The following is a 13,581-nucleotide window of genomic DNA, read 5'->3' as shown; positions in this document are numbered from 1 at the left end:
ACATATACAAATCTATAGAGCATCTATTGAATCAAAATATTATCATGTCTGCTACTTATTTTGAAATAATAACATGATTTTTTTGCCTGAAATTGAATTTCCTCAATTAGATCGAATGCTTCTTCATGTTGCAATATAAGTTTTGTTCATATTGTTGCAATTTTAGTATAACATTAGCAAACGAAACATAGATGTAAATTTAAGTTGCGAATATTTTCAACTAAAGTTATTTCTAGTTTGCGTCATTACTTTCTAATTAACAAATTAACGCCCCCAAATAGCACCAATTTGAGAGGGGATGTAGGTCATAAATTATTTTCGTCTCCCTATGTATACTACTATGTTTTCCTAAGAAGATACGACAAATAGTTGATTAAATTGCTATCTTAGTTGTATAAAATAGTCTTCGTAAAATAGGCTAGACAAACTAGACAATAAAATGTATGATTTATTAATAATAATTACACGTAAAGACTTGTATCATTATTTCTATAAAAAAAATTAAAAATATTAAATCATTTTCACTGGCTGAGTTGGTGATGCTTTAATTGAAGCCACCAAAAAGATATCCTGACCAAACTTAACCTGAAAGTTCTAATGTTAGCCACAAATATATTGATTAAAGGCACAAACAAAAGAATACTCCGTCTAATACTCAGTTGAAGATTCTCATTCATGCATGACCTACATAAATATTTCCTTGTAGAGGATTAATCAATGATTCCTCAACAAAGTTCGGACCAAATATATCTTTATAGAGAAAGTAATATGGTTTCTCCCAAGACCAATACTTAAATATCTTATCTAAACTATGTCTACTCTACATTGAATTTGTCTTCTTTTTTTCAAATCGAAAACACAGTTTCAATCCATATCCAATTAAATGGTGAATTTAAAATAATAAAAATGACTTAAATATGAATTCAAAATATTAAAATGATTTGACTTCATTTGGTTATAAATTAATTTTAATTATTTGGAGCCGTACCTTTTAGCACAGCATTTTTCGTAATGAATTTAAATAACACTGTAAAATGAGCTGCCTTTATATTCATTCTTACAGATTGTTCACGCAATGAATATTACACTAGAGATATTGACAACAGCACAAACCTTTCATGACAATTATAATTATATATAGTTAGTCTCAACTAGGAATTGCAAATGAAGCTTGAGAGAGCTACAAAAAAAAGTATATATACATTGAAAATGATTTGTCAAATCTCTCGCCTCTATGAAAAAATAGACCTGGATATTTGGAATGAATAAAAAACTAGCTACAAGTTTAATCTAATAACTTACAACACAAAGATGCATTACCAATTACTAGTACACTCAAGAAACACATGCGTTCTACATTACAGGCCAACCCACTTGACCCATCGAAAAATCCGACCAATTCTGAAAGGCAACTCATAGTCATTAGCAACAGCAGGTTCTCTTCTAGCAATCTCAGCTTCGGACCAAACATATACCCCACGTTCCATCTTACTGCCAGGTACGGTATTATCCAGAATAACAGCCACAAGAAAGGCTATCACCATGTGTAGCGAAAAAAGCGTGTTCAACACATAGTTCAACTGCAAAAGGAGTAACAGTAATTTTTAACCAGCATTCAAGTGTTAAAATAAATTAATACCAATTCCAGAGACATAATGAATTGAATACTTTTTAGCTTAACAGTTTCACCACATAATGAATACTTGGTAAAAACTATGGAGTAACAGGCAATTTGACCTTACAATAAGAAACCAAATACATATTCCCTATTAAGCATGGGTAGTTTCAATGTCCATTCACAGTATCATGGAAATAAACATGTAATGAGAGTTTCATGAGCCACACACCCATCTAGAGAGATGAAAGTGGCCTTTGGATTACTTTCTATCTTTTCTGAAAATTTGACATAAATTCAAGCACCATATACATGCCAGTAAAACATAAAAGACACAGGCATACCCCTCCATATTTGCTGTGGATAGGACCGTGAGAAGCCACAATGTAGGGCTGAAAGTAATTTGGTACAGACAGGTTGGAATTTGGAGAGATGCCGTATTGTTGAAAGTAAGCAGGTATTGAAAGCGAGAAAAACAGTGATAGCCCAACTATGATGATATTGCGAGAGCTTCCAGCCTCACTGTAGCGTAGATTTGACAAGCCTAATGCAGTGAGCATTGCCCACATAAAGCAGAGGAGACCCGCAACCATAACTTCAGGTATTGAAGCAATGAATCCTCCAACCTTACCTGTTGTGCAGCATAAGCAAAATTAAACACATAATTTGTAAAAGAAGTTGTTTCACAGATGAGAGCATAAAACTACAAAAACTATATAAAATGGGCATAAGGCAGCAAAAAGAAGACTGAATAAATCACACATCCTAACTGTATTATGACTCATTTAGTCACAAAAATGGGTACAGACATCCGAGAAATCAACAACTTATTTATTGTTTCAATGTAAGTTGATGGACTTTGTGATGAACAGTGGTTAAATGGCATTGGTAACACTGGTTATCAATAACCACTCTTATATGCCAAAAATATGGATAGGAGAACAGAGAAAGTATCTCAGAGAAGCTTCAAAACCACTTTTTCGGTTAGAATTGAGATTTTATGCAATGCCAGTAGCTTCAAAGCACTACATGTTCAACAGACAAATTGAAAACAAGAAAGGTTCTTTCACTTGGAAGATACAAATCTCTCTAGATCATTATTCAAAAAGGGATAACTAGCATCCAGTTAAATAAAGCCCCATTGAAGCATTTAGCTGCAACGAAATATGAAGCAAGAATACCTCAGAAGTAGCTGGGTCAGTCAAATATGTATCAAATCCAACACAAATTTTAATATAATTGAGCATTTTCGAGTTATTTACATATCTCACGATGATGCTAAAATAATATTGCTATCATAAAATATTATGGTAGTTAGTAATTTGGAAATATGCAACTTAGGAAAAGCATTTGTAAATGCAGGGAAAACTGAATATTAAAGGTTGCAAAATTATCTAATCATATGTATGTAAACAATCTAAGCAATGTTGAGATTCTCTAACCTTTCATTTAGCACAGTTAACTTAAAAACCAGCTCCTCTGAGTGCATTATTTAGCACAGTTAAACACATAAAGCTGTTAGTGCCCTTAGGCATACCTTAAATGGCAACACAAAATCATGTAAGAAAATGAATCTCATGATTCATATTTCAAATGTATGAAATTAATACTGATGCGTATTACTGAAATGCTGAACAGATTCATGAAAAAGTTGACGAAAATTATCTACAGAGCTTGAGCAAGAAAATCTTTTCTTTCCAAAGATTGTAAGGGATGAGATCATGAAATCAATAAAAACAGTTTCAGATATTATAGAATCAAACTCTAAGTTCAAATTTTTAGAAAACATACCATATGCATCAAAGTATGAGTTCAAGAGAGAATAAAAGGAAAGAATATACAAAGACTTTTGTACTGGTTCATTCTTAACTCTAGGGAGCTATATCCAGTTTTTTAATCAGCTAAGTATGATTCTATTAAATTTTCAAACTTTGAAAACACCTCACATGCAAACTTAGAAAAGCTAACCAAGAATGTTTCTTGAACACTACCAGAACACTTTCAAACCCACTTGTGAAACTCTACTGTAAGCTATACACCTCAACACAACCCGTCTTAAGGATTTAGAAACCCACATTGCAAAAGAAAAAGTTCATAACAACATCATTTGGAAAAAAGTCTTGCCAAAAAACAATTGGCAATCTTGCATAGGATGTCAAACTTCTTTGCTCTTTATCCACAAATAATTCTTGATGATCTTCTGCAAAGAAGCTAGACCATTGTAGAAGAACTTGATTTCTCTCACAAAAACCTATTTGATCATTTGTTGGAATGATTTGATATATAGAAAAAAGAGTTTTCAAACCTTTATATTTGCTGCCCTTTGAGTTTTGAAGAAAAGACTTACACATTTTAATGGATTAAAATGATTTTAAGAGTGTCTTTTAAGACCAATAAATTACTAGCTTTAAGATAGTTTGACCAACATAAAAGTCTACTGTGAGTACCTCAAAATAACTTATTGAAGAGTTTCTAGCTTATAACTTACAACCTACTCCAGCTGGCTTCTAGTTTGCAATTTGTTTAATTTTCTTCCATTACTACTCCTTAGACAACTAATTATTGCACTATTTTTAGTATTTGATGGCTTGCTTTTTAATTTTTTTATCTAGTTCAAATTAAAAAAGATTTATTATAAATTGAAGTAACTAATGTTTTATTTCATGATGCAATGTGAAAATTAGAGATTGAAAATTGTTAAAAAAATCATGTTACAGGAGTTTAAATAGAGAAGGATGAAATTTTAAATTTAATTAATACTCATCACATCAACTTAAAAAAAAATTACTTTTTCAAATAAAAAAGTCTATACAACTTTAAAAAAAAGTACTAAAAAGATTAATAATAATTTAGTTAGTTGAAAAATGTAAATTATAATTACATAACATTATATTCTTGTTAAAAAACATAAATTTCATTTATATAATAAAACTTATGTAGTTATATCCTTTATTTTACATTTACCAACTAGTTTATCATCTAGTTTACCAAGCACTTGTAATCCAATAAGCTAGTTTCGAAACTTTTAGGTATGAGCTTAGCAACTAGTTTTGCCAAACATACTCTAAATAGATTAAATCAATTAAATCATATAACCTTCACATTTACATTCTCCATTTTATTATGTTAAATCCAATCATATAATCTCTTTGATAATAACTTTAATGGATTAAACTAGAAATTAACAAAAGAACATTTAAAATCTTTCTAAAGTGTATAAAACAAAAAATAAAAGGAAAAACACATCACCACTATATCTAAAAAGTCAAATACAAGGTTTGAATCTACAACACTTCTAAGAGGTATTGCATCACTTGCCAACAAACTCTTCATATGTGATAATGACAAACTTTCCTTTATCATTATATACTTTGGGTTGATCAAGTCATCAGGTTGTGTAAAACAATAAAATATTTTTCTCCCTTTCTAATATCATCAAATCTAATTATATGTTAATGAAAAAGAATGAAGCATTTAAAAAAATCACAAACATTTTCATTAATGAATGAGATTATAAAACATGACATTAAATAAATAAACTCACATTACATTGGAACCAAGATGACAAACTTTCCTTTATCATTATATACTTTGTGTCGATGAAGTCTTCAGGTTTTGTAAAGCAATAAAATATTTTTCTCCCTTTAGATATCACCAAATATAATTATATGCTAATGAAAAAGAATGAAGCAATGAAAAAATTACACAACATTGTCATTAATGAATGAGACTACAAAATACAACATTCAATAAATAAACTCATACATTACATTGAAAACTTCGAGAATAGACAAACTCAAATTGCATTGAAACCAAGGAAACATTAGAGCAATACATAGAACACACTTAAAGCATGGAAAACCAATTAACTCTGGTTCTCAAGAATTGTCTGTCTTGCTGAAGGACAATCGAAAACTCAAGAAGAATTAACTATCTTGTGCTGAAGGATAATGGAAAACACAAGAAGATTGCACTATTAGTTTTCAAAATCTTAGGCAGCAAATTGTTGAGATCAAGGAATAAATTGCACAACTTCAATTAGCAAGGAATAATTAGTTTTCCATGCTTTGAGTGAATTCAATGGGTTGCTCTAATGTCTAATCCACTAATGAATATGTTTTGTTTTGTGACAACTTTTTTTAAATGCTTCAATTTTTTCTCCTTCTTACATTTGATGATGATGTTAGAGGGAAGAAAAAGTTTCTCTTTTGTTAGATTTAACAGACTAAAAGACAGAAGGGTAACACGTGGGGGTTGTCTGGTTTAATCCATTAAATCAGCTTGATTAAATAATGAATGTATTAAAATTACTTTAATATATAAACATGCACGAGGCTTTGTTCCTTCAGAAGTCACATAGCATTTTAACATTAAATTCGACAGCCAACAACTATTAAAGGTTTGAAAACTCCCTTTTCTCCACATAAAATCGTTTTCAGATAAAGACCAACGAGATTTTTGAGAGAGAAATCAAGTTCATACACAGTGGTTTAACATCTTTTCAAAAGTATATCAGGAAATTTTTGTGGATCAAGATGAAAGAAGTTCAACATTCCTATGAAAGATTAGTGTTTTGCTTATGAAGGTTTACTCAGATGATATTCTAAACTTTTTTCTTTTGCATGATGGGTTTGTAAATCTTTCAGACAGGGGCTGTGTTAAAGTGTATAACTCATGTTAGATTTTCATAAGTGAATTTGAAAGTGTTCTTTTGGGGATCAAGAAACTTTCGTGGTTAAACTTTCTATCTAAGTTTGCATGTGAAGTGTGTTTATAATATAAACTTTTAAAAATTTGGTGGAATCCTAATCAATTGATTGAAAGACTAGATGGGTTAAAAGTGAACCAGTATACAAATCTCGTTATGTTACTTTCTCTTTACCCCTTGAACTCATAAGTTTGGGGCATATGACATGTTTTCTTAAAAATGTGAAGATTTTTAAACCTGATACAGCAATAGCTGAAAGTGCATATTGCTTTGAAGACCTCGTCGTACCTTACAATCTTATAAAAGAGAAATTCTTCCTTGATCATTGAAACCATTTGACTCAAAGGAAATAATACTCAGTAAATTTCAAACCCAATTGAGTTCAACCCCCTCCCCTCTTGCTGGACCATTTTTCTAACCCAACTCAAATTGATATATTTGGAAACTTTGCACTGGTCAAATTTTGCCCCAAAAGACATATTTCTTTATTCACATAATAGGAAATCATTGATCAAGTGAAAATAGAAGTAGACATTTGTTTGGACAAGAACTTACATAGGATTAGATTAATAATTCAGTTTGGACATCATAATGAACTACGATAAGGCAAATTTTTATTCTACACCCTGTAATTCTTCTGGAAGCTTGATTTCCAGAATGATGTTTACAAACATTATATGTTTCACATAAATAATTGTACTAATTGCTGGAGACCAGAAAAATGAATTTTGAGAATCACTGGGAAACCAAAGAAATTTCATGATAAAGAATAAGTGTACATCGGAAGAAGGTTAGACTAGATCCAAGCACAGAAAAATTACAGAAACTTACCCACAAGAGACAACACTATCAGAAAGCATGCACCCAGTTGAACTGCCCGGCGGCTTCCCATTTTAGTCACAGCAATTGTGTGAACATTTTCAGTTAAAGTTATAGATCCGGTTCCAGTTCCCCACAGACCAGCCAAGACACTAGAAAGACCTTCAACGCCAATTCCTCGACTAAGAACTCCTGTAGTCGGTGGTCTGGATGCAACCAATAACGAAGATGCATGGTATGTGCCAACCTGCAAAGATTAAAATAAATAAATATCAATGACACGGTACAATGATTTCTTATAATCCTGCATACAGAGAAAAATACAAGGAACATATCATTTTACTTGAGATATTACACCGTTGTTCTCAACTAGAGCAACACATATTTTTATTTGATAACCACCTTGCAGCATCAGAATTCTTAAAACTTTATCAATTAAATAGTTATTGTCATTGATGTAGTAAATTCGTAAGTCTTGAGATAGAACCAATGCAATATTACTCACCTTACACTTGGTGTTTACTTGATGTTAATAGATAATGGGCACAAGAAAAAACAGTGATCATATAAATTATAACAAGATGAAAATCATGAATTTTAAGTTTGGATCCCATAATGTGTAATTTCAATAGCAAAAGTTTTTCACCTTTATTGACGAAGTTTTCAGTTAAAAATTAACTTACAATAGTATATGCAAGGTTCATATTTTTCCCTCCAAAGGAGCATTTTTATTAAATGTATATCATAGTAGTAGGTGCAAATCCAAGAAAAAGAATGGTCTTGTAAATACAATACAACCAGAACAAAGTTATGAAGTTGGTAGTAGATACAAATCACAATTTCCCATCAAAGCCTGTACCACGTCAAAGAAAAAGAGAAGCCTTATTGTTAAAGGAAACAAGAGAAGAAAGGGAAAGAAAATACTTTCATAAAAGCTTACTGAAAATACAAAGAATACAAGCCTTATATAGACTGAAAAACAGAGGATAAAAGGTTAAACCTAACCGACTTTATATCTATCATTTACACTTATAAATACAATATTGCTAGAAATGGCTATGAAGATGCTATAAGGGCCCCGAAGATAACTAGGTTTTTTTTTTCTGAAATAGCATATATCAAGTGATCAACATATTCATAGTAAGATAAAATACAGCCCAGGAAGAGAAAGACAAGAAACTCACCGAATCTACTGATGAGATTAAGGAAACCACACACATTACAAGAGCCATTTTCCAATGGAAGACAGGGGTACCCCATTGTAATGGATAAGGAAACCTAAACCATGGAGAGGATAACAGTGCTTGAGATGTATCAACCCGACAACGCCTCATCCTTGAAAAATGTTTTCTGCAATGCTCTGAAACCATATTTGAGGCAGGTATATTTATATCGCACCCTTTGTAGCTGTAAGCTCCGGCTTCAGTCAGCAAGAAAGCAAATGCCCATGTAATTGCCAGTCCCAGAGGAACCTGGCAATTAGGCAAAGAAAACACAAATCATTTGCTACAGCCAGAATTTATTTCAACGACTAAAGAGTTACGTAAGATATTGTAGCAGTCAACTTACTGCATAAATTAGAAATATGCGATGCCCAAGAACAGATATCTTACGAAGATACTGTGGAAATAAAGAAATAACAGATTACAAATTCTAGTCCAGTGCACCAAGCAATACTATACACACTCCAGGATTTTTTAAATAAAGAATAAATGAGTGAATCCATATCAAAAGAAATAACACTCAAGGTCAATTAAACAAACTTACAAGAGAAAAAACAATAGCCACTAATATTTGAACTGCACCGATCTCAATACATGTACCAACTAATGGGAAACCATAACTGTAAAATGAAAGTCCAACAGCAGCAATAGTTGGGGCTACAACTACAGGATTTATCAACCTGTAAGGAAACACATAAAATGAGGCTCATTATCAACTACACTGAACAGAAAGTAAGACCGAAATTTGATGTTTTTATTTCAGTCAACTCAGGCAATGAAGTGACTTAATTTTAAATTGTGACGAAAGGATTGAAAATTTTAAGATGTGACTAAAGGCCAAAGACAGTTTTATATTGCATAAAACAACAACGGGGGGTATAGGTGGGAGGAATCATATTCATAGAAGGTATACGTAAAACTATTAAAAAAAACATGTTTTGATGGTACAATTATCTCAGCATCTTAATTATGGGAACTGACGGTATCAATACCATAAACCAACAAAAAATACTCAAACTATTCTAAAAGTATATTGCTTATCTAGCAATTTTTGGTTAATATATTCACCAGTTCTATTATGGAAGAGGAGAAATTTTTTAGATCTACATAAATCATCATCTAATGATTGTTAGCATGAGAACACCATTATTAATATTATTATAGACCATATTTAAATTTTATATAACCTTCTGTAGTGTTGAATTTGGCAATTATTTATTATAAGAAATGCTGTCAGGAGTTAGCTCAACTAGTACGATGATTGCGTCAGGGATACAGAAACATTTTTAAAATATGAGGTACAACAGGGTCAGGATATGTTAACGCAAGCCTTGCATATACGTACACAAACACATGTATGTATATACATGTGTGTGTGTGTTTCACTGAAATGTCAGTGTAGTGTCTGGTCTAAATTAAATCATATAACTAATAACCAGTCAAAGAAAAAAAAAACTGGTCAAAACTCCTAAAATCATATAACTAATAACCAGTCAAAGAAAAAAAAAACTGGTCAAAACTTCCAAAGATTGATTTATAGTGGGTTATTGAAATTCTTGATATGAGGCCATTTTCATTTTTTTTTTTCATTAAAAGGTGGGGAGAAAAACAAAAGAAAAAAAATGATATTTCCCTTTTTATTTTACACGTAAACCTGCTATTTGTTAATGAACATTGTTGTGTACTTGTGTTTGTTAAAACTTAAATCTAAGTACGACTTTATACTTTTGAATGTTATTAAACTATAGAATGATATTGTCTTTGTATTTTTGGTGTCATAAGTTGTGATATTATATTTTTTTAATACTATTTTACATATTACTTTGTTAATACTGGTTCGATTATGAGTGAACAATTGATCCTTGAACTAGTGTCATGAGCAATTCAATGAATGGCTCAGTTTTAAAAACATTCATACTGTCATAAATATTCATGTATGAAGTCCATATGTAATATGGTCAATAATCTTGGATCTTCTATGTGTTTTTAACCAATTAAATATAATTAGGAGTGACAAACTTGATGAATCAGATAAAACTAAATTGTTAACTTATTTTTTTATTTATTTAAAAAAAATCTAATTCATTCCTTAACAATTTTCTCATGAATGGATATCCAATTCATCAACAAAAATAATGCTTTATATAATAAACAAATATTTATTTCATCGACAAAAGTAGTTAAAGTGGTTAGTTTTAATTAATATTAATGTCACGATTATAATTTTATTTCAGAAATATTCATAAAATTAAAAATTTTAAGGGGTGATTGATCTAACTACTCATACTCAACTCAATGAATTGTTTTTCAAAATGACTTATGTTATTCATGACCAATAATGCATCTGTTTTCATTAAAAAAAATGGGTGGATATCCCACTGATATAGTTCACAATAAATAGAGTATAAAAAAAATTAACAATTAATGTAATTGAAATTAGACGTATGTTTTTTAAAATATATATTTTTTAAAACAATTTTTTGAATATTTTAAAAAATAGTTTAAGAAAGATTTAAATATGAAAAAAATAGGTAAGTTAATTTTGATTCATTAAGAATTGATTAAATGGTCCATTATATTTTGAAAATAATAGATGAATCATTAGCCATTCATAAAATTAAATGGATCCATCCATTTTTTATTTTCATATTATATATTGTATTGAATGAATTGGATTGATCTGTCACCCCTAAACATAAAAAAAAAAAAAAAAAAAAAAAAAAAAAAAAAAAAAAAAAAAAAACTAAGAAATGAAATCTTATGCGATAATATTTTTGCCTCTCCATAACTACACTTTTGTCTAAGTTCCACTTACGATTCGGGTAACGTGAATTTCTCAGCTTTTAGCACACCACTTGCATTAATGCACAATTATTTAGTTTGGTGAAAAGTTGAATTGTGCATATGTAAAATCAAATAAAAGCAACCAAGTAGAGAAAATCCCAAAATCATACCTTACTAACAGTGACATAAGTCCAGTATATCCAAGTAAAGCTTGAAAAGCTGAACCAATAATTATAGCCCCCTGGAGCTCCTTCATTATATGCTTGAATTTCTGCAAATAGAGAAATAAACCTCATCATCTTTTTTTTTTCAATCATTCCATCAGAAAATCTAAAATGTGACATAACTCCCCAATTATGAGTAACTAAACAAAATTAGAAACTGCTGCAACACCCGACAACTTTGTTATAGACAAAACCAATATACAGACAGCAATCAATATCTTCTGGGAGTCAGATTTCCTGTTGTTTGTTGAACGAAAATCAGACAGCTCATACTTGATCTTGTAAGTAAATATGTGAATCATATAAACTTCATCCCGCATCAACAATCGCAATTCATGTTTGCAGGGAATAAAATTCCTAGATTCTGAAAAATAAACGAAAGGAATTGCAGGGAATAAAATTCCTAGATTCTGAAAAATAAACGAAAGGGTAAAGATACAAACATTTCCATTCAATCCTTGAAACTCCGGGGAGTTGATTATGGCGAGCGCTGGCGCCAGATAGACAAAAGAAGGGCCCTGAATCAAGGGTAACCTGGAGCCAAAAGCAACATGCAAGAGAGTAGTCACCCCCGAGACAAAGAGCACGGTCGATACCACCATAGAAGTTTCCTCCTACACTCACTAACACATCAAGAACTTCGCCACCAAAACCAAACACCACACAACACGAAAACACAGACTAAGCCGGATGAAAACAACTCACATGAGTGCCTCCCATGGCAGGAACAATCACAAGCGGAATCAGAACCAACGAACCTAACATCGAAAGGTAGTGTTGAACACCGTATACGCCAATAGGAACTACAGTAACACATACGAAAATCGAAATCATAGTTTAATTCCAACCATAACCAAATCAAATCAACGAGCATTCAATTATTCAAATCCAAATTAAAAAATATTTCAATACCTAAACCAGGTGAATCTCTGAGCTCGTACTTCATATGCGCGTGCCTTGACACGAACTCGTCGACCTCCACCGGCAAGCCGTCCACCACTTCCTCGTGCCTCGCGTTTCTCCTCGGCGGCTGTTCCGCCGCCGCCGCCGCCGCCGCCGCCGCCTGTCCGTTGGTGCTAGGAATTGAATTCTTCGGCACGCCGTCGGAGTCTCCCCGCTTCTTTGCCATAGCAGGCCGAGGCGGAACCGGAACGGGAGGCTTGTCGCCTTGTGCGACGCCGTTAGCAGTTGCCGGAGTTCGAACGCGACCGGCCTCAATATCGCCGTTGGGCGTAGGGATGGTTATCGGGCCCGAATCGGTGGCATTGGTCTCGCCGGAGAATTTGGGCCTGAAACCTGTTTTCTTGGCCCAGGAAGAAGGCGGCATTGGCTTTGGCTCCGGCGGCGACGGAGCCAGGCTGTTACGGTTGTTAGAATCAGAATTGGACATGTTTGTTAGAAGCTATATGCTATGCGGTATGCGCAGTGGTGTGCATAGCTTAACGGTTGCAGATCTGGCACGTGGAGTTGCAGGAATGAAGAAGCGAAGGTGCTAGGGTTTTACACGCGAATGGAACTGAGAGCGAAAATGGAAAATGGAAAATGGAAAATGTGTGAGATTTGGAAAGGGAAGAGTAAGGAAAGAGTGTGAGAGTTGAGTGTGGAGTGAAGGTGAACGTTGGAATTTAAGAGAGATATTTTATCTATCCATTTCTCGTGTTTATTTTGTTCTTTCTTTCCTAGACAAACGGTGGAGTTCAAAATTCTATTACCTGGCTTACGAAGAAAAGACAGAAACAAACAAAACGGAAGGAACTTTGTTGCCCTGCTTAAACGGAGCATCGTCAGGGATTATTATTCCCCTTTTTCTTTTAGTAAGGCCTACTATTAATATTTTTTTTTACAATATCTATTCAAATATAATAAACTTAATAAATTATCAATCATAATATAATTTTAGAACTAAAAATATTATTAGATATAAAATTTGAATTTGCTTATTTAATTTTTTTATGCAATTTAATTTTTAGATTTTAAAGATAAATAAATCTAATCTTTTATTTTTATTAATTTTTTATATATTAAACAAAATTTTAAATTAGTATTTGAATTAAAATGTGTAAAGCAGTTGTGTAAACAATTACCCCCACCTACATTAACTATTCAGTGAGGAAACTCAATTTAATTCACTAATTATTTAGTGAAAAAAATTCAATTTGACAGGTCCACGTAGTTGATAGGTTAAACTTGACTCACTAAAATCACTTA

General features: G+C 32.1%; 1 protein-coding gene across 2 annotated transcripts; it reads right to left on the bottom strand.

Moving 5' to 3' along the window:
- Window positions 1-1,181: 1,181 nt before the first annotated feature.
- On the bottom strand, window positions 1,182-13,071 carry LOC148201091 (nucleobase-ascorbate transporter 12-like). Of its 2 annotated transcripts, XM_088112174.1 has the most exons (10): window positions 12,286-13,070; window positions 12,079-12,176; window positions 11,817-11,987; window positions 11,320-11,420; window positions 8,910-9,045; window positions 8,712-8,762; window positions 8,327-8,614; window positions 7,155-7,389; window positions 1,960-2,246; window positions 1,182-1,580 (listed from the first exon to the last, which is right to left on the bottom strand). In XM_088112174.1, the coding sequence occupies exons 1-10, from the start codon at window positions 12,761-12,763 to the stop codon at window positions 1,359-1,361; spliced, it is 2,067 nt and encodes a 688-aa protein (XP_087968300.1). In that variant the 5' UTR covers window positions 12,764-13,070; the 3' UTR covers window positions 1,182-1,358. The 2 variants fall into 2 exon arrangements, with proteins under 2 accessions (XP_087968300.1, XP_087968301.1); XM_088112175.1 differs by lacking the exon at window positions 8,712-8,762 and having other exon boundaries at window positions 12,286-13,071.
- Window positions 13,072-13,581: the final 510 nt, after the last annotated feature.

The sequence above is a fragment of the Vigna umbellata genome, chromosome 4 (assembly GCF_029865625.1).
Source record: "Vigna umbellata cultivar VRB3 chromosome 4, Vumbellata_1.0, whole genome shotgun sequence".
Classification (NCBI taxonomy): domain Eukaryota; kingdom Viridiplantae; phylum Streptophyta; class Magnoliopsida; order Fabales; family Fabaceae; genus Vigna; species Vigna umbellata.
The sequence above is the reverse complement of the archived record's forward strand: the minus strand, read 5'-3'. Positions and strand labels throughout refer to the sequence as shown.

Bases quoted from the DNA above. Each gene is read 5' to 3' on its own strand.
- LOC148201091 (XM_088112174.1), bottom strand. From the start codon at position 12,763: ATGTCCAATTCTGATTCTAACAACCGTAACAGCCTGGCTCCGTCGCCG. The intron at 12,177-12,285 runs GTATTGAAATAT...GTGTTACTGTAG, and splicing joins CAGAGATTCACCTGGTTTAG to TTCCTATTGGCGTATACGGT. The intron at 8,615-8,711 runs GTAAGTTGACTG...CCTAATTGCCAG, and splicing joins GCATATTTCTAATTTATGCA to GTTCCTCTGGGACTGGCAAT.